General features: G+C 39.3%; 1 protein-coding gene across 3 annotated transcripts in view; it reads left to right on the plus strand.

The window, feature by feature from the left end:
• PIK3R1 (phosphoinositide-3-kinase, regulatory subunit 1 (alpha)) overlaps nt 1-13,801 on the plus strand; it is a 52,820-nt gene extending 39,019 nt beyond the window's left edge. Inside the window, exons 1-10 of one of the 3 annotated variants that reach the window (XM_009866128.1) lie at nt 3,031-3,046; nt 6,621-6,723; nt 7,397-7,495; nt 7,620-7,800; nt 8,276-8,401; nt 9,437-9,579; nt 9,855-10,031; nt 10,137-10,205; nt 12,572-12,742; nt 13,165-13,801. In XM_009866128.1, the coding sequence (XP_009864430.1) occupies nt 3,031-3,046; nt 6,621-6,723; nt 7,397-7,495; nt 7,620-7,800; nt 8,276-8,401; nt 9,437-9,579; nt 9,855-10,031; nt 10,137-10,205; nt 12,572-12,742; nt 13,165-13,354 (1,275 nt within the window). In that variant the 3' untranslated portion in view covers nt 13,355-13,801. Of the gene's footprint in view, nt 1-3,030; nt 3,047-5,131; nt 5,238-6,620; nt 6,724-7,396; nt 7,496-7,619; nt 7,801-8,275; nt 8,402-9,436; nt 9,580-9,854; nt 10,032-10,136; nt 10,206-12,571; nt 12,743-13,164 lie in introns of those variants that run through there. The other 2 variants (XM_009866127.1, XM_009866126.1) reach the window with 2 other exon arrangements.
• The last annotated feature ends 7,318 nt before the right edge of the window (nt 13,802-21,119 follow it).

Raw genomic sequence — 21,119 nt, forward strand, 5'->3', positions numbered from 1 at the left:
CCGGGGGAAGGAGCTGCCGTCCTGTACTGATTAATTGACTCAGCCCCTGATGGCCTCTGCACTGGCGCAAGCCAAGCTGCTTCGTCTAGGCTGTCTGTCGCAGTTTTGTTTCCCACGCTTGTAAATAACATTGTAAATAACGGCTCCAGGTGTGAAATGTTGCAGTTTTAAGCGGGAAAAGGTAGGTTTTACCACGCATAGGGTCATAGGTAAGAATGAGTGAAGTAATGAGACTGCCGTACACGTAGCTGCTCACTTGCTGGGGACGGGGTGAGTCCCGGCAGTACTACCCGGGTGCAGGCGCTTTCCTTTTAGCTGCGCAAAGTATTAGCAAGCGTGGTAGCCTAACAGCAGGGAACTGTAAAGGCTGACCCTGTTCCTCTTGCGGTCGGGATAGAGAGCTCCCCCGGGCTGCTGCGGCGGGGGGGCGCCGCCCCCAAAAAAAGCGCCTTGGGGACACTAACAAGTTCGCAGGAGCGGTGTCCCTCGTCCGGACTTTTTCCGCGTCGTGTCACAGACCATGGCTGGGCTGTCGGCAGAGCCGAGCGTGTTTTCTGGAGGCTGCGGAAGGTCAGGCTCCCCCGACCCTGGCGACAGCCTGTCCCGAGCCTGGGGAGCTGCTGGCGAGCGGCAGCGACCCTGCGCATCCCCGCGTCTCCCGGCAGAGGGCCCCCCGTCTAAGCTAATGGAAACCGGGCTCTGCCTCCCGGCGTGACGGACAGCGAGACGGATGCTTTGTTCATCACTGTGCTCGGGAATCCCGTGTCCTCGGTTTGGATTTTGGCAGTAGTCTGTGCTTCCGTTTCTCGATACCTGGTTGAAAGTATTTGGTAAAACTGAGACAACACCTACGACATTATTAGATTATTTTTTTTTGCGAGTTGGCATATGCGTGTGTATTTCTGTGCAAGTGTGTGTAACACACAATACTGTCACCCTGATCAGCCCTCTTTTAGGAAAAAAAAAAAAGGTTTATAGACAGAGAAGCACTGTGGGTACAGCTGCAAAAAATAGTAGGCTGCTGATTTTCTGCAGGTACAAACATATAAATTCAGTAGGCAACACTCATGGTTTTCAAACTTAAATTTAAATTGTGTGAAAATGCAGAAATGCGCATGTCAGTATCATTTTTTTGACAAGACACTTGATTCCCTTCAGCAATCTGGCAAGGGGGTTGGACTAGATGATCTTTCGAGGTGTCCTTAAACCCCTAATGTTCTGTGATTCTGTGATGATTAGGAACTAATTTTTGTGCAAGGGACTGGAATAAAAAAGGAAAAAAATGACTTAGGAACACAGTCTTATCCTTTGCCTCTTTGTGGATACCTGTGATTTCTCAGATGATAAGCAGATCAGTGAACCAGCTTTGAGTTGTCTTTTCTCCTTTAAGAATATGGTTCTGTACTGTGGCCCTATAAACTAAGAAGTGTTATCAACTCCTCCTGTAATTTTAACAATAGGAGGCATATCAGTTATTGTCAGAAGTTGGATTAGTTCAGAAACACAGGTTACTGTCTCCATTTGAAGTGGGCTGTACATTTATGACTGTGCTGCTTTAAATTATGTATAGAACTGACAACTACTCAAGCAGGCAAAGGCTAAAACTAGAAAAGCAAGGTATTGTTATAAGTGAAGCTAATCCATCAGCTGTAAAACTTCAGAAATGCACTGCAGATGCCTGGGATTTAATTATTAGGTAGAAGCAGTATTTTGTAGCGTAAGAGGATTTTGGTGGATGGAGTGTTCAGGAGGTGAAAACCTTTCAATGCCATTTCACTCCCATGCGGAGCACAAGCAGATCTCAAGGAACACCACTATTTTAAGTTCTCACTGTTTACAACAAGTAGGAGGAAGATACTAATCCCCTTCTCTCCTTTCTCTGAATTAAATCTTGTGGCCTGGTTCTCCTTTCACTTTGAATTTATTTCCTTGTAAAAGTATAGCTGGCAAAGAAGTTAACCTCTGTAGGCAAGAAGGATCAGGCTCTTCAGTTGTTACTTGCTTACTTTAGCAAGGAAACACTAAAGTGAAGAAAATAGTATTTGACCTAAACTACTCCCTCTCTGTATAGTCCTCTTTCTCACCTGCCTGTCCAAGATATGAACAATCTGGATGTACTGCAGAGCACCATGGATACAGACAAGTGTTTTTTCTACTGTTTTCAGTTTATAGGAAATGGATAAGATGCCTCACAGCATCACACCTAAGGGTCTCTCTCCAGGCAGCATCTACCTATTTTCGTGATCCAGCCTGAGCGCGTAGGAGCTGATGCTGTGCTTGCAAGCAGGCTATTTTGCTTGCACAGGGCTGCTCTGGGAGGTGCAGCTCTTTTCAAGGAAGATTTTGATTCTGTGTTTTTTCTACAGTAAGTTAGCCACTTCCTGTATTTGGCTGTTCGTGGTACATTTCTGTACTTTAATACTGCACCCAGCAGCCAGTGGCAGAGACTATTTTAAGGCCACTTAAAATGGTCTTCTCATTTACTTAGCTAAAATGAGAAAGTTACCCCTGCATTGGCCACTTGTTAGCTGATGAAAACTTTTACTTTGAATCTGACTCCCCCTCCCCCACCTGAAATCCCTGGCTCAGCAAATATTTGAACCTGCCCAAGTTAATCATGAAACTGAGATCTTTATCTGAGAGAGACGTGCGAGCTACTGAGGGTGGTGGCTTCTTTTTTTTATTTTTTTTCACAGTGCTAAAGTCAGGTTCACTTTTTAATGATGAACCAGTGTAAGTGGATACCTTCTGCACAGCATAGAGCTTTAAGCAGTTAAGAAGAGAAAGAAGACTTGGATTTTCTCACTGCGTGTTATAGCTCTTTTAGGGCTTTTTGTGGAACATTGTTTGGAAAGCAGAGCAATGTCTTTTTCAGAATTTGTTTTTTCTTCATTGCTTCAGAGAAGCTTCCTAGTAAAAGGAGTTTTTCATTTCTTTTTTTAAGCAAGATTCTTTTAAGAGGAAACCAAATTAATTTTTCAGGTTGTTGGATTGTATTTTCAGGCTGTATTACAAGGGTGAGGATTTGTGATGCATAATTTACAAAGTAAGTGATTTTGGATTTCTGTGTGTGTTTTCTTCATCACTTCATGGAAGTATTGTAGTGTAACTGATTACCAGGTAGAGCTTTCATGGTCTTAAATTTTAAATGGGTGACAGTTAAGTACCTCAGTACCTCTCCAGGTGTTGTAGGGAATGGGGAATTGCCTGTCTGCTTCCTGTCTTTTCTTACCTGCAAGCTAGGCTAGTCTGAGCTGAGCATTAACCTGATTATACAGGTGTGGGCAGTCCAGAATTTGGCCACCAGTGAAGCCCTGGAGAAGTAATTTTTCCTGAAAGCCTTTACTCGATTGAATAAAAAATGTTGCTGATCCCATGTGAGACCTAAATGCAGCAATGTAGTCTTTATAGGAAATTTTTATAACTTAATTTAAATAATTTACCTTGGCAACTCAACTGTTTGGGTGGCAGGTGGACTAAACCTCCAAGTTCAGTGTTTGGACTTGTGTCTGGGATGATTTGAAGTATCCTGTTTCATTTTGGAAATGGAAGGAATCTTTGGAGCATGTCTACCTAAACAGGCAGGGGAGCGTCTACTTCAGAACGAATTTAAGCTTGTTAAAATTTAAAGCAAGCTAGCATGCATTTTCTGTAGCTGTTGGTACTCCAGACATGTTCTTGTGTGTTAATGCTTGTCTAAAAGGACTAAGCTGTTGAGGGGCACGGAGGAGGGTAGATATGTGTGAAATACTTGCGAAGAATGCAAATTGTGTTGATTTTTGTAAACGAGTATTTGTGAGATAGAGCACATTTCAGCCGCACCAGAATTTATTCCGATGTAGGCACAGATAGTTGCTACAGCTACCCTTTGTTGTGGTTATTTTTGGTATCTGGTTTTCTGCCCCCATAGATTATAGCGAGTATGAAGCATTCACATTGCTTTACATAGCGTTTTGCTCTAGAATTAATAGTTTGTTCTGGGCATGTTTCTTCCAAGAGGTCTGAGAGTTACGGTCAGTGGGGGGGAGGGGGGAGAGATTAAGAAGCAGTATTTCTAAATGGTAGGAGGATACTGATGGCGTAAAGTCAAGTGAGGAAGGAGGCACTGACAAGGGACTCTTGCTTTTAAAAACAACTAATTCAATAAATATCTCGATGAGAACAGAGTAGAAAAACAGTGTGAAAAGGCAGACTAACTCTTGTTGCATCCTGACAGATTGGCTTTTATATTCAACAAAATCCCTTTTCAAGATCTTTCTCAGTTTTTACTTTCTTACATGGTTTAGGAAAGTCTGCTGAATGTAAGATTGCAATATTTGGGGTTTAAATAAGTTAATCTGGATCAACTGGAATTGCATTTTATTACCAGATAATAAGGGGGGGAAGACACCTCTGCAGTGAATACATTTTGTATAATAAGATCAAGTATATCAGACCTCTGTGTCCATTAAGATAATAAAAATCTGCACAGTTTAAAAACAGTCCACAGTTCATTATGTGGAGATATATGTGTCTCTGTGTATATATATGTGTAAAAACAGTGCGTAATGGATACAGACACACAGAGTCATGCTCTTTTCCCTTCTGCATCCTGAGTATGTACAGTAGGTCTGGAAGCCTTTTTAACAGCTTTTTGAATGGTAAACTTCAGGCATCCGAGCGCGAGAATGCCACCGAGATGTGACCGACCTACTTCTGCAGGGAGCTGCCCTGTGTGTGAGCGTGCGTGTGTTGGGTGCGCGCGTGTGTAAGAGCTACGTGCTGCAGCATATCAGCCTTTTGTCATCCTGCCAGCACTGGACTGTACCATGCTGCACAGTCGGTAAAAGGAGCCAGGCACACGGGCGAGGAGAGCCCGCTGGCTCCTTTTGTTTGTAATACCGGGTTTATATTGCAGTTCTGCTAAATGTAGGTTCTTTCCGAAACTGAAATTGTTTTAAGATTAATGTAGAACAAAATGATGAAACAGGAGTGGTCTGGTGACATTATTTTGACATGATTGGCTGAGGATTATGATGTAATAGGTTACAGTGCAGCCCCTTATAGGTTTTAAAATGAATTCCAAGACACCATTACAAAGAGAGCCTGACTCTTTTCTTGTATCTGAGCTTACTCAGTGAAACTCATACAAATGTACAATACTGTTTGGAATATGGAAGAATTGGATATAGAATATCCTAAGACAGATATAAATTGTGGCACAGACTTGATGTTTTACATAGAAATGGATCCACCAGGTAAAACTGCAGTCTTATTACGGAAGGCTTAATTCTTTTTGGTCTTTACAATAGCTGCTGAAAAATTCTTAGTGCATATGTAGGATTTCTTTACTTTGTTGTTGATACAAATAGTTTCTCTTTTTCTTTTTGTTTCATAAATTAGAATTAAATTGTGGGTTAGTGCATGGTTATAGTAGCTACAATCTTAACCTGTGGAAATACCTGTCTGCTTGCTTAATTGAATTTTTACTCGAGTGACGTGTTTCTGTTTTGGTTTTATTCTGTCAGATGTGGTTCTAGTTCTGCTACTATATCATAAAAATGCTGTGATTCTTTTATTTTTGCTATCTTGTTCCACACTGTGACTGAAAAGACCTGCTCTAGTAACACTTTTATTTCCTGAAACAGTAATTGCAAATCATTATTTTGGGTTGTTTGGGGATGAACAGATTTCAAAATGTAAGAGTATTATTTGAACACCTGATATCACCTCATTTTTTAATATTATATCAATGTATTATGATATCTTGATATTCATTGCAACTTTAAAAAAAATCTTTGTAGCCAGTCATAATGTACAGAGCACGGATGTCCATAAGGAATGATGTATTTACTGGAGAGCTAAAAGAGCTGGACTGATTTTTAATCCTGATTCCAGTGTAGTCCCCCTTGCTACTAGTCAGGAGTGCTGCAGTATCTTCTCTGGCACCCACTGGTATATGTATGCAGCTTTGACATTGGGAAAAGGGGGATGTGGTTTTTAATCAGTCCTGGCATTTGGAACACAATTTATTCTGTAGAACACCAACATTAACGCAAGGGGTATTTGAGTCACAGATGGGTTTCTCAAAATGGGTGGGTTTTTTTGGTAAATCATCGCACAGAATGCTGAGGACCACAAAAACCCAGTTCTTCTTAAAATACACAGTATTTCTGTGGGTTTGCATCTTTTATTACTCAGCCTCTCAGTGAAGAGACATTAACACTCCTCTAAGATCATTACATAGGAAGCAAAACAAAGAGAAATTTTAGACATTTTATTGTTTGTATTCACCTGAAGATAGTAGAAAAAGGTAAAAGCAAACTTCAATTTTTTTTTCCTCAAATGCTTTTTTTCACATGGGGAGGAGGTATTACATTTTGCTTAAAATACATTATTGCAGGAATAGCATACTTTTCAGAAAGTGCACATCTTTCTTGTTTATGTATACTGTTTTCAATAAAATATCATGATTCCTTTAGTGTCTTTTCTAGACTGAGTGATAGAAAACTCTATTCTGTAACTATTCTATTGGTGGTTTTTCTCCTCCTTCGTGTATTAATGTACAGTTTTAAGGAATATATGGACAGGTTTTCAATTAGTTATAATAAACTTTTTTTTTTTCCTCCTTTCATCTGCAGCACTGCCTCCTAAGCCACCGAAACCTAATACTGTAGCTAACAACGGCATGAATAACAACATGTCATTACAAGATGCTGAATGGTACTGGGGAGATATCTCAAGGTAAATCAAATCAAAACGTGTATTTCTTATGTTTGGCTTATTGTTCTTGCTGTGCTGTATTGTGTATATGTATTATGCTTAAGTTATATTGTGTATATGTATTAAGTATAGAAGAATTACAGTTTTAAGAGCCATTTTTAGGGTATTTTCCAACACAAATGTATTTGGTTGGTTTTATTCCAAACATGACTAAAAAGTTACTGGCAGTCAGTTAGAATGTACTATGTGAAGTGACTGTTCTGTTACTTTAAGACAGCTATATGAAATGCTGGCATGAAAGAACAACGACAAGCAATAAGTATTGGCTTCCTATGTTTCACACAGAATCTCAAGTGTAGACACAGTAGTTAACAAGCCAGGCTAACAAGTGCCATATATTAGCAATATTTTTAACTGTACTATATATAGGTACATTAGACCAGCACTGGCTGCTCCAATTGTGCAGGCTTGTATGAACAAGTAGAAAGACCTCTGCGTGAATATAATTTTGTCCAGCAGTGAGAGGACAGAATACACCATTTTTATATCCCAGTTGTTCTCCAGCAATATTAAATAAGCGATTAAGTAACTGTATTTATGAATATGCAGATCAAGAAGACTTCTAAAAACCGCTCATTTTAAAACAAAATAATTTAGTAGCTGAAATGATTGGTTACTTTTGCTTTCATTTTAGAGAAGAAGTAAATGAGAAGCTTCGAGACACTGCTGATGGTACCTTTTTGGTACGAGATGCTTCAACCAAAATGCATGGGGACTACACACTTACGCTAAGGTAAGATTAGTTATGCTCGGTCTGTAAAACATTACAGGACAAGGCAATAATGCATATAAATACAGTGTTCTTTAGGAAATAGTACTTGAACTATGCCTAACTTGTCAACAAACTTTACTTACAGGAAAGGAGGAAATAACAAATTAATCAAAATATTTCATCGAGATGGAAAATACGGCTTTTCTGACCCATTAACTTTCAACTCTGTGGTTGAACTAATAAACCACTACCGGAATGAATCTCTAGCCCAGTACAATCCTAAACTGGATGTAAAATTACTGTATCCAGTATCTAAGTACCAGCAGGTAATTTGGCCTATTTTCTTTGTGTTTCACTTAAGTACAGAGACATTACTGTAGTGTGGGGAGTCACTTATCGTTAATAACTTCAGATCTGTTAATATTTAAAAAACCAAAGCGGATATGAAAATGGGTAGTTTTGTTTAAAAGCAACATCACAATTTGTGTATAAATAATTAAAACTTTGAGTACTACAGATACATTATTAAGAAATAAACTTACGTTAATAAATATCCTACTCATTAGTGATTAAATATAGCATTTTCATTATGAAGCTGAGCACTCGCAATGGAAAATTACTTTTTGTCTTCAGTTTCTTATTTGCGTATTAGGCATATAGTATATTAGATCTCCATATTGATGAAAGATTAGTCACATTTACCACATAGCTATGTAGGCATTTTTAAGCAGTTCATCCTGAAAATTTGTGCAATATAATTGTTTCTTTATGGAATATCTTGCCTTCCGCATGTCATTCCAGGATCAAGTTGTAAAAGAGGATAGCATTGAAGCTGTGGGGAAGAAATTACATGAGTATAATGCCCAATTCCAAGAAAAAAGCCGAGAATATGACAGACTCTATGAAGACTACACAAGAACATCTCAGGTGAGCTAGACTTGAAACTGAAGAGAGAGTAGAAGACTTCCATAGATTAGAAATATATTATTGTAAATTCATACTGCCGTCTTCCTCCACCTTTCTCCTCCTCCCTTCCACCACCACTACCATTGCCCAAAAGAGGAAACACATCTGATGTGCTTGCTCAGTGTAGTAGATGTGCTTACTCATGTTTGAGCAGTCACCACATGTAGCGTAACACACCCAGTGCCGAGGTCTGACACCTGCATTCAAAGCAAGCACAGAACTATCTTGATTTACTGACACTTCTGCATGCTGACCTCATCAAGCCATGTTAAGGTTTTCAAGGTATATTTCAGGGAAGCATTGTATTTTCTTACTAATTTTTGGAGGGTCTGATTTCATCTGTTCAGGGTAGAGAGATGACGTGTGTAGGAATGAAAACCTGCCTCTCTCATTTCAGATTAATTATTTGGCAAGTCTTGAAATGCCAGTGAGTTAGTGCGGTTTTACAGAACCAGAATCAAGACTGCTTCTTCAAATGTGCAGGAAATGCACCTAAAAATAATTAAAGAAAGGTGGTGAATGAAGTGCAGGCAGCTTGAACTAGTGACTTAAAAGACTTGGCTATTGACCAGCTATGCAGGGGCAGGAGGGTGGACTAGATGACTTCTTGAGACCTGTCCAGGCCAATCTCCTACACTTTTATTTCAGTAAGCCAGTTATGCCTCTAAGGCCATTAGCTGGCACAAAAGGCAAAATACATTGCCATGAGGCTCTAATCAGGATGAATAAAACTTATTTATACAAAGCAAAGATTATAGCTAGCTCTTCATCTAGCATTTTTTCCCTCTTGGAAAGCCTCAGCATGTAAAGCCTCATCATGGTAGCCTTTTGCACAGTCCTGTTCTCTGTGTTATAACGCTCTGCAGACACAATGCATTCTGATAAAGGGATATTGAAGTCTTCTTTTACAATACCCTGAAGTGTTTCAGTGATACAAGCCAATAAATCCCCCTCTCTGTCTGATAACAACTGTCTTAACAATTTTTTTATTTTCAGGAAATTCAAATGAAAAGAACAGCTATTGAAGCATTTAATGAAACAATAAAAATATTTGAAGAGCAGTGCCAGACACAAGAAAGATACAGTAAGGAATACATTGAAAAATTTAAACGGGAAGGAAATGAGAAAGAAATCCAAAGGTCAGTATGTGTATTTGTTTTTCAAATTGTATGATTTTGAAGAAAGAAACAATTCCACGCATAGAACTACCTAAAACTAAAACAAGATGGCAAGTTTAAAGTTGTTCAGTTGTAAGCAAAGAAGCCTCAAATGGGGGACATGTGAACTTGCAAAACGTGTAGCTACATCTAGAGAAATAATCTCTTCTCTTAAGTGTCTGTGCTGCCAAATAGCAGATTATAGAGTTATGAATAAGACATCATCAGAGTGTAACCTACTACATTATTCCATTCAGAATTATGCACAACTATGAAAAACTGAAGTCTCGAATAAGTGAAATTGTGGACAGCCGGCGCAGATTAGAAGAGGATTTAAAGAAGCAAGCAGCCGAGTATAGAGAAATAGACAAGCGTATGAACAGCATTAAGCCAGACCTCATACAGCTGAGAAAGACAAGAGATCAGTACTTGATGTAAGTATCATTATGAATTAACAACATTATTTTTAAAAACTTTTTTTTTAATTGGTACCCATCTTTTATAACAAAAAATAAAATTTATTTTCAATTATTTTTCAGGTGGCTGACTCAGAAGGGTGTTCGGCAAAAGAAGCTAAATGAATGGCTTGGAAATGAAAATACTGAAGAGTGAGTATTGCATGGTTTAAATACTTCTGGTATTTCAAATAATCTTACACAAAAGTAGGATAAAAGATATTTAATTCCTGGACCACACAGGAAATCTCAAGCCTAGGTCTTCAGGAACAATGCACGCTGTTAACACATGCCAGCCTATATATTGCAAGTATTAGAAAGGACTCTGAGCCCCTCTTCTCCATTATTAAGGGAAGTGCATGATCAAGCTACCATGGCAAAGCACTGGATTGCAACCTGTGTCTTTATTCTTACCAGCAAAATGGAGATCATACGGTGTTACTATATAATATAGAGATGATGTTAGTATATTATAGAGATACCATATGTATGGATAATTATTCAGAAGGACTCTTAGGCATGGGCAAGGTTAGATTTTTCTAAATTTCAAGCATTGCTGCTATCCACTATAGTGTGCATGGTCTCGTGTAGATACATCAGTGTATCACATCGCTATTGAATATAAGATTGTATGTGCTAAGAGTGTTCCTTCTCTGGGAAGTGGCAAGAGAGTATTCTGTCATTTCAAACAATTTGGTTTACTGTAGGTTCTGACAGGGACTTGGCTAATGAATATGTTTCACTTCATAACTGGGAAAAAAAGCAAAAAGTACCTGGGTGGTGTGAATGTAGACCAAACTTAAACAAAAGCAAGCCACAAATCAAAAGTGTAGTAACAGTGAAGATGGAAAAAAGAGAAAAAAAAAGTCTGTGTAATGTTCATGTCAGCATTTTCTGCCTACATAGTTTCTTGCACGTGCCTTTTGCATGGGCTGGCTGAACATACAGCGAAAGCAACAGGCTGACAGTAGCTGATTAGTGGATTTACACTCCAGCCTTGTCCACATCTATTTTAATATGGCTTGGTTTATTGAGTCTCCTCCTTCTGTTGTCCTGGAAATTATAGAACTCTGCTGTTGCTGCACAGGTAGAAGCAGGGAATAAAAATGCTACAGATGTTTTAAAACACTGTTGTTAACTCAGTCTTAGCACAGCTTGAAGATGATACAATGAAGTATGTGTAGGTTTCTGTTGCCATTCAGGCTCCCATCACTTATACAGTAGACAAAGTAGACAAAGAACAATGGCAGACCATGGTTTTAGTGTAGCATCAAAATTGTAACTGTTTAAAGAAGGTCTTCCTTTTCTCTCACTTGATGACTCTCCTTGCCAGTGAGTCTGATAAGTGCTCAGGTTTCTGCTGAAAAATTAAAATTTCAGAATATTACTTCTTTTCTAAAGTTATAATTTGGAAAAAAAATCCATATAATGAGTACCAGGAAGGGGAGGAATTGCCTTCTCTCAGTGCTGGTTGAAAATAGAGCTACTGCTGAATGAATTTGAGTATCATTCAGGACAAAGGAGTGCAATGGTTTAAGGGACCTAGAAAAATTGTCATCAGGGAGAAAAAAAAAACCAAAACAACACTTCTTTTGAAATATGGAATTTTGTGTAAGATTGCTGATTTCTGTAGACTACTTTGAGAATCTTTGTAAAGTCAGAGCTGCGGATGAGTGAAATTTTGTGTTTTCTTAGACCAAGGAAAACTGATTAAAAATATATTTCAAAGGGAATAAGTACATTAGCCAAACACACTGATTGCAAATTGAGCAGCAGAGGCAAGGCCCACTAGCACAGGCTGATGGGGGAGTGGCGCGCTCTGGAACTTCAAAATATCAAAGTGGTGTCCACACAGCTGAGCTGGAGACATCTTCTTTCATGGCAAGCTTTAGCTCAGGAGGTCTCTGTAACTCTGAATAAGCTTTAGAGTTGGTGATTGTTTTGGTAGAGAAGACCCTGTAATATATGCCCTTGTAATCTGGTTGTAAGGGGAGAGGGAAAGAATACTCTACTATTCCACCCTTTCCACATAAGCCATCTCTCTTATAAGTAATTAATTTGTCTACCTGTACAGCTTCTCATGGCTTTCCCAAACAGCAACTGTAGTTGATACATTATATGATTTTTCACTGCTGACCAAGTATTCTGATCTTTGGAAATGACACTGACTCAGAGGGTATTGATTTCATTGGAACTGCTGTTTGGCAAAACAGTTAGCAACAGTAGAAGTACAGAAGTGCTCACTGCAGATTGTGAAAGATAATACAGCATCCTTTTAAATCCTTCTTCAGACTTACATGAGTGATTTTAAAAGAAACAAGAACCAGAAATTATATTTTTATCCAGTGGTTTGAACAGTACATTATTACATGTTTTTCATCCTCGGTTTCACTGGGGATGCAGCCTACTCTAACCAATTACTTTTTTTTTTTTATAGGTAATATGAAGTGGGAACTGCTTAATTCATGGCTTTCACTCTGCTGTGTGTTTCACAAACATATTTTGTCTTGTTTCAACAGCCAATACTCTATGGTAGAAGATGATGAGGATTTGCCCCATCATGATGAGAGAACATGGAACGTGGGAAATATCAATAGAAGCCAAGCTGAAAATCTGCTGCGGGGAAAGCGAGATGGAACATTCCTTGTTCGAGAGAGCAGCAAACAAGGCTGCTATGCCTGCTCTGTTGTGTATGTACCCTAATTTGTGAATGATGTGACCAACATCTGAGGCACCTACCTTAAGGCAGGGGCATGGATCCCACTGCACCTTTGAGCTTAGATGCAGATCAACAAGTCTTGAGGCCATCCTTACTGCTGCTCTGTTTCCTACACAGATCACATCTGTGCCGTTGCCACAGATGAGCTTCTCGTGGAAGGGAAACCAAAGCCTAGATGCATTCCTTTCTGTGCAGCTACTAAGTCCCACCTATCCCCTGCCTCCCAGCATCTTGGAATTAGTGTTACACCTAGGCTTCTACTATTATCCCACCACAGAAGGCAGGAACTCTAGGTAGTAGCTAGGATCTTAAGGTTTATTGTAAATACCTTTTTTTCTAACTTAACTTTACTGTACTGACAAACTAAAAACTGATGTTTATCTTCCTCTTTAGGGTGGATGGAGAAGTAAAGCACTGTGTGATAAACAAAACACCTACTGGGTATGGATTTGCAGAGCCATATAACTTGTACAACTCGCTGAAAGAACTGGTGCTACATTATCAACACACATCGCTCGTGCAGCACAATGACTCTCTCAATGTCACACTAGCCTACCCAGTATATGCACAGCAGAGGCGATGAAGATCTTAATACTCTGGGTTGTTTGGTGTTTTTCTAAAGAAAAGATTTGACAACATTGAGGCCTCTGGAGAGAAAAGGCTCCTTTCAGCCTTAGTCAAGAATTTGAGCTGCAGTATCAAAGCTGTCTGTCTTCAGATGGAACTAGAGCTTTTCTTCACAACTGCAGTGGAAGAGATCACAGTGTTGAGCTGTGAATGTATGTTTCTAATCTGAAGTGCTTTTTTTTTTTAATTAAGAGAAGAAAAACACAAGAGAGAAATCCAGACCTGATCTCCCTGCAGGGACATAGAGGCCTTTAACCATGGTGCTTGTTTACGACCACTTTTGAAGCTTTACCAGCTAGACCATTGGATTCCCCAGACACAAGGTATAAAAGGTCTTTGTCATTCGGTTATTGGAATTTCATGGTCACGAACTGGCTTGGATTTGGCATTGCTGCGCTCAGTGGATCCAGACACACAGCATTGTGGATATATTTTGGTTTCTGGTGAATGATATGTAGCAGAATGGCACTTTGATTTCTAAGGGACACCTTAAGAGGACTTCAGTTACAGTATGTTGGTTAGGGTAATTGTCATAGTAAAGTGCCCGGAAGTGTTTTGTTTAGACTTTTAAAAATCCTGTTTTAAGAATATATTTAAGGCTGAAGAAAACAGGACTTTCAATGGCATACAGTATAAAATAATGTACATAGTATTGGATGACTAACTATCATTGATGGAAACTATCAATACCAAACTGCTTCTTTTTTCCCTTTTCTGTTTGCAGAAAGCTAAATTCTTAGACTGTGCTATGCAATAGTGAGTTTTCTTTAGGCTGTAGTCTTCTCTCAAGCATATCTACAGGTTAAGCTTGTTTTTCTTTCTTATTTCTTTCTCTGTTTCTTTTGCCTGAGAATATTTTTCCTAATGATGATTTTTTGTTACTCATTTTGTTGTTTGTTTGTTTTCTTTTTCAAAAGTTGTACAGGAAGCCAGTAAGAGTTGGCTTCAGAATTAAAACTATGAAATATTTTACAGTTTTCTTTGTATAGAAGATTGAGCTACTAGCTCCAAGTTTAGAAGTTCATAATTTTTTTTGACTAAATATTTTGTTGGGCAGTGCCTGATAAGCTTCAAAGCTGCTTTATTCAATAACAAAATATATGAACATTACGAAATATCACTGAGTCCAACAATACTGTTTCAGAGTTATCTTTAGAATACGGTACCACGCTATGTTTGCTTCTTGAAGCATTTTGGACTTCTATCATGATTGTCTTTTTATTTGGAAGACAAAAAGTTGTGTATCCTTCTCTGACAATGATTGCAGAAAAAAGAGGAGAAATTTGGCTACTGGGATAGATAGTTTGGATCTCAGAGTGGATCCATTCTTCATAGTAAATAAGTGAGTATTTGACCTACTGTGGCAGAAATTTTGTCAGCATGTAAAGGTAATTTCATTTCATATGAAGGAAGTTTCTCTAGTGTTATGGAAAAAAAAAACACAACCTCCCACCTTTACTGAGAATTTTTGGATACAACATAGAGCTAATTAAGACTGGAAAATGTTTAGAAAATGATTAGGCTATCATATTTAACATTTTTCATTTATTTTTGTGAGTTTGTAGGCTGAAGCAGCATCAAAGTGAACATTCTATAATTTCAGGAACCAGATATTTATGAAATTATGGTTTAGTAAAAGGAAGCACATACATGAATCCCACTAAAGCAAACTTACTGGGAATTCTGGGACAATTTACTGTGGGTGGTTTGCAAGAGTTTTTTATTGTCCTGACCACTGAGGAAACTCACACATTGCAAATTGATAAAGTAATGAAGTTCAGAGAAATCTTGGAAAAGTTTTGACTAAGTGAACATAAGAATTTATTCTTCCCCCAAGATGCCAAAGCAAGACCCATTACTATTGTAGGGAGTTGTACACACAATCAGAAGTGTAAAACCCATGGAGTTCCTTCATAATAGATCTATTTCAGAGAGACTTGTATTTTAATTGAACGTGTACAGTGCTTATTAAGCTACTGGAAATAATAAGAAGGAATTCGCCAGTCTCTGGTAGTGTTTATATTATCTTTTAATTTTTACATAATTCCTTAGGTTTTGAGGCTGTAAGGCTTTTGATTTTATTTTGGCTTTGTGTTCTTTTGGATTATTTTTTGGTTGTGGTTGTCTTTGCTTTCCTTTAGATGTATTTTCTTACTAGAATTTATATCAGGAAACAAAAATCAACCAACATTAGCGTTTCAGGATAGTCACCACTTACAAAATTATTCTGAATAATTTTCCTGAATGGGAGTTTTGTCTTCATCCTTTACCTTCCTTATTCCACACTCTTTTCAGGCCTGTAGAACCATGTAAATTTGGTTTACGAATAACTGGTTTTACTATGAAAAAACGCCAACAATTACTCTAGCATGCCAGTTATACTACTGAGCTTGAAGTTACAAATTAGTTCAATATACAACAATTTTACACGTGTAGCAATCCAGGATATTCTTTGGACATGTATTAATTTTCGAATGTTAAATATTTTAAAATTGTGGGGTTTTTCTCTATAAGCAAAATATATGTAACCTGAATTGATGTTTCACGTAGCATTTGTCAAGAAATTTTATCGTAGTTAAGGCATTTGGATCTAATTTTTCTTGTATTAAGAAGACTTCTGCTATGTCAGTGGGCCATATCTTTAGCATGCCCAGTCCAGTATGGAATATTATTTGTTCCTGTCATTCTGTATAACTTCTCTTCATCTGTGGTTGTAGCAGAGAAAAAAAAAATAGTGTGTGTGCAAATTTGGCACTTGCTTTTCTTGCACAAGCAACAATGAAAAATAAGCACTATGTGTTGGGGATGAATGCTGAGGGCTTCTTATGGGGATATTCTGCCTACACAGGGTCTGTGCAATTTGCAAGGATCACTTACGCCCTCAAATTGGCATGAGTGGATTTTCTTTGGTACTTATGTATTGTGTGGCCTCTGCATTTCCCTCCCTCCTTAATGCACAGAGCTAAGTCCTGCCAAAGGCCCTATTCACTGCAGAGCTGTTTGTCCTTAATGTACCATATTGTTCACTCCAGTTTTGATCTCAGACTAATATATACGGAATAAAAAAGCTTGTGTATATAACTGAAGAAACACAGTGCTTTTCTGTACTTCTATTGACATGTAGTTTTTCCATCTGACATAATTCAAGGGTGGGATTTTTTTGTAACGGGTTGGGGGTTTTTTTGTTTGTTTGTTTGGCAATTTTTTTTTTATTTTAAATCCCTGAGTTACGCTGCACTGCAGCAGCACTTCCACAAGGTCTTTGACAAGTATGAGACATAAAACAGAGAACCAAAACCCACAAGCAAAATTAGGAGTTTCTGATTTCCTTAAATTTGAATTTGCAAGTTTGGGGATGTGTATCTGTGCATACTCACACTTGCTTTATTTATGTATGAATAAATCCCAATAGAGGTGTATTTTCACTTAACATGATCATTCTGATGAATCCAGTAAGCGATATCATTATATTTGTTTAAAGACACACACATACGCACTAAACCTTTGTAGGTACAGCATGTTTCCAAATACAGTTAACAAACTGAGTTTCTGTGTTTTTGAATATTTTCTTAAAAAAAAAAAAGCTTGTCTGTATGGTTCAGTTATCTAAGATATCTTGTCAAGCAATCTGTAAAACCAAATCTTCAAATTTTCTATTTGGTGTCAACTGTTCTGTAGTGAAGAAATGGCTTTGTCTTGTAATTGGCAATGAAATAATAATGCTTGGGAAAACATTCACATGCTTCTAATGGGGAAAACTTCTGCCAATTTTCACACAGTGCTTTTGCTATGCATGGTATTAAGTTGGGAAAGTGAATCCTGATATTATTTTTTTTCAGGGTCACTTTATAAATGGGCAGCTCAAGCAACAATGCCTCCCATGGGTCAAGGTTCCAAAATGCAGCATTTCATGTAGAATGATGTTGTATTTACTGCAGTTGAAGACTAAACTGGACTGTGAGAGTTGGTAATGTTACCTTGCGCTTGTCCTAATGAGATTGCATTAGCTGCCCAAGATGCTGCTATTTTTTTTTATTCTTGTTTTTAAAAATAAAGCTCTGTTCTGTTAAATGTCTTTAAAACATTAAGATTACTTTGATTCTAAACGGTCTTTAAGGAGGTGGAGGGTAAAATGGGTTGTAAATTGGCTTTACAAGGCAACACGGAAAACATGCCTCCTTGAATTTTGTTCAAGCTATAGAGTTGATGGAGCTGTGTCTTGTTTTTAAGTTGCTTTAAAAATTGTAATAAGTCTTCAAGCAGAATAAAGGTTGTTTTGAAACTGAATTTGAGTTATTCAGGCTTCACTGGTGACTGAGATGTCTTACTTAGCAACATCTTTGGCCTGCTATCCTGTCTACATGTCACCTACTTTGAAAATGAGACCCTAATGTTTGTACTATGAAAAGGGAAATAGGGAGCAAATAATTTCAGCTGACTTGCAGCCATCCTATGTATTGAACTGAATGGAGTAGTTGCGTAGCTCCATCTTTGTGCAGCAAAAACTGAGTGTGATATTTCTAAAGGCTTGGGAATTGCTCGTATTTGTGGGGTTTTTTCTCCCCAAGCCACTTGACTTGGGTGAAGTCATGTGCGAGTAACTTTGCAGAAATCCCTTTGTCTGAGCCGTGAAGCCAAAAAGGCAGGAGGAGGTTTTTAAAGCTTCTCACTCTTACTTACAGTGGGGACAGGTGGCATCTCTTCTGCTCAGCCTCCAGCGTCTCAAGAGTGCGAGGGTGGCTTTGGCAGACAGAAGTCCCTGTGAAGCAAACTGGCCAAGCAGTTGGGCAGGCAGAGCCCGAGTGGGTGCCTGCGGATGACACTGCATGGACGTTTACCCCAGCGCCTGACACTGCTCAGTGGCCTTCCTTTAGAGGGCAGGGTGGAAACTGAGAAAATGGCAAACTGAGGTCCTGCCAGCGTCCCTGCCTGGAAAGAAGCCTAAAAATAAGAAGTTTTCTGCTTTCCCTGTGCAACAGCACACAGTGAAGAGGGGTCAGACACGCTTCCCATCAGATGTGGGCTCTTCAAAAGGCACTAGACCTTTCCTATCACCTCTGAAACAACAAGAAGCATGAGCTGTGGGAGCTCTGCTGAGGATGTGGTTCTGCTGTCTCTTTTTTTTTATCTCTTTGAGGACCTATGTCCTGAAATACATAGACTACCAAGAATAGAAACTGCAAGGACTTTCTGGGTAAATAAATGTCAATTGGTCAGCCACTATACAAACTTTGGATAACCTATGCAGGGTCCAGCACTTCAACCTCTGAAGAGCAGTCAGATAACCAGAAACATCCTGACAATTCTTTGAAAAAGTAGGTTTTTATCCATGGCTGCATGGGGCAGTTTCCTGCCAGAGTGGCACTGCAAGGACACTTCTTGTCATGCCATTCTTTCCTCTACAAAGAAATTACCTTTGCATACTAAAAAAAGGAGGAGTTTAGGCCACTGATTTAAACGTGCAAATATTGACAGGAGAAAAATTTAACAGGTAGCACACAAAAGGATCTAAAACCTGCTATCCTCAGGTCTTTGAACAAACAATATTAGCAAAAGTGGACATGAATATGGTTAATTCATATGATGATTTCACTGTCATGTGTCTGGTACCCCTAGCACATTAGAAGACAGTAGTCTAAGAAGAAAAATAATTAATTCATACTGAGAGCATTTCTTCCTCTGTAAATGTTTATTTCCTACATGGTTTACTTAATTTTCCCACCAATCCTGTGCTTGGTGTAAAACAACTGTTCCGTGAAAGTTGCTGGACTGATAATCCTTTCCATTTTTCTTAATGTTGCAACTGCCTGAAGTACTGCAGCAGATTTGTCCATGGGGTATTAGCTGAAACACACACACCAAGAGTCAACCTTCCTGCAGTGAATCGCGTGGCTGGTTTGTGTGACAGTGTGGTCCTTTGCAGCTGCCTGCCCACTACCCATGGCAGTGCTTCATACTGATGCTGCGTTTTGTGTGTCCTTGGGCTTGTCACTGCGCTCAGAAGAATGAGAAGTAAGCTTTACCTATCCTAAAAGGTGGGTATAGCAGCTCTTAGTTTCGAGTTGTGAGTCTGAATGGGGATAGAGACCTCAAAGCATGTGAAGTGAAAATACAAGAGGAATGCAAATCTTGTATCTGTAAGAGCTGGAGACAGCCATGCCATACTGGGAGTAGAGACAAAGGAATCAGCCTCGCACCTCTCACAGCAGCCTCTGGGCTAGGACACAGACTGCACCGTTCTGGGGCTCCAGGCACCACCCACCTTTCATGTGAAATCTGTGCAGGGTTATTATTCTGTTGGGTAAAGACTGTTCGCGTGCTCATGCAATTTGCAGCTCTTCCTTGTTTCGGGAAGATAGTGAGGTTGAACATTTCGAGGTGGGATTCATCTCATCTAATTTTAAGCGCCTAAAAGAAGGCTTGTCATCAAAGCCATCTGGCAAAGCTCTCTTCAGAGAGAGAGAGACAGGCAATTCCCCAGGGTGATTCACCCCCACCTACCTCAGGCACTATTCATAGGAAGTGGTGAATCACTTCTGGAGTCATTCCATTGACTGGAGGGGGAGCCCAGCTAAATGGTTTACACTAGACATGCAGGTGTCTGAGGCTAGATGAACTCAGCCTCTTTTCTGCTGATAGTCAGTTTCGCCTTAATCTTTCCTGTACCAGCTGTGATATCTTCTGTTCTTAGGCACAACGATAAGCGTCAATTAATCTGGGGCTGGAAGTTCAGATGGCTTATAGAATTTGGGTCTTTCATAACAGTTGGGAAGGTGGCAGACAGTCTCAGAAAGATGCTGGGCCATATCCTTGGAGCTGAGATGCTGGGCTCCATGAAGAGCAATACAGATAAGCAGTAATGCCTGCTCCAGGGCAAAACATGGCACTGCCTCAGACCTGGCTTATCGATGCCTTCCAGTGACCTGTCTATGCAAAGGCCATAGACTTATCTTTTGGGGGATAATTCAGTCTCTTGCCAGCCATGTGGTCAACTGAAAAGACACTGATGAAAAAGATGCTGCTGGTTTTTCCAAGTGAGATCAGTTTGTTAGTCACCACGTCTGTATTTCCTTTGTTATCCAGGGTAAACTTAGAGAACTTGTCTTTTATTCCTCCTAGTTGATCCATAGCCAAGAACACAGGCTGGGATACTGTGTTGATAAAACTAAGATAGGAAGGGCTTCAATCAAATTACCTCCCAGTCACACTGAGCTCTACCTCAGGGCAGGAGAGCTGTGTGAAATTCCCAATGAATTTACTACATGGAAAATTCAAGAATGTGGCAGGCCCGACTGTGTATTCTGGATACAGGAGAATACGCATACATACCCCAGTGAAATCAAACCTTGAAGTGTAGAATGCTCTGCTGAGAAGCATCTGCAGACTGCAGGGGGAGTTTCCTTATCCAATGAAATGGAAGATCTGTCCTTCCATAGCCTCAGGGGCTAGATCAGATGCAGTGACAAGTCTAAGAGTGAAACATGATTTTAGGCAGAAACTTCGGGAGACTTGAGATGAAAGCACAAGCTGTTACGCAAACAGCTGTTGCTCGACTGATAACAGGGAATGTAAACAAGAAAGCCACAAACTACCAAACAACCCATGAGCACCAAGAGTCACCAAGATCCTCAGAATGCGTTCAATGCACTGCACTTCTTTATGGTAAGGACTGCAGGTTTTTGGACAAAAGAACAATGCTTCTAGGTGAAGACAGACTGACC

This window comes from Apaloderma vittatum, unplaced genomic scaffold, assembly GCF_000703405.1.
Source record: "Apaloderma vittatum isolate BGI_N311 unplaced genomic scaffold, ASM70340v1 scaffold2503, whole genome shotgun sequence".
Lineage (NCBI taxonomy): Eukaryota > Metazoa > Chordata > Aves > Trogoniformes > Trogonidae > Apaloderma > Apaloderma vittatum.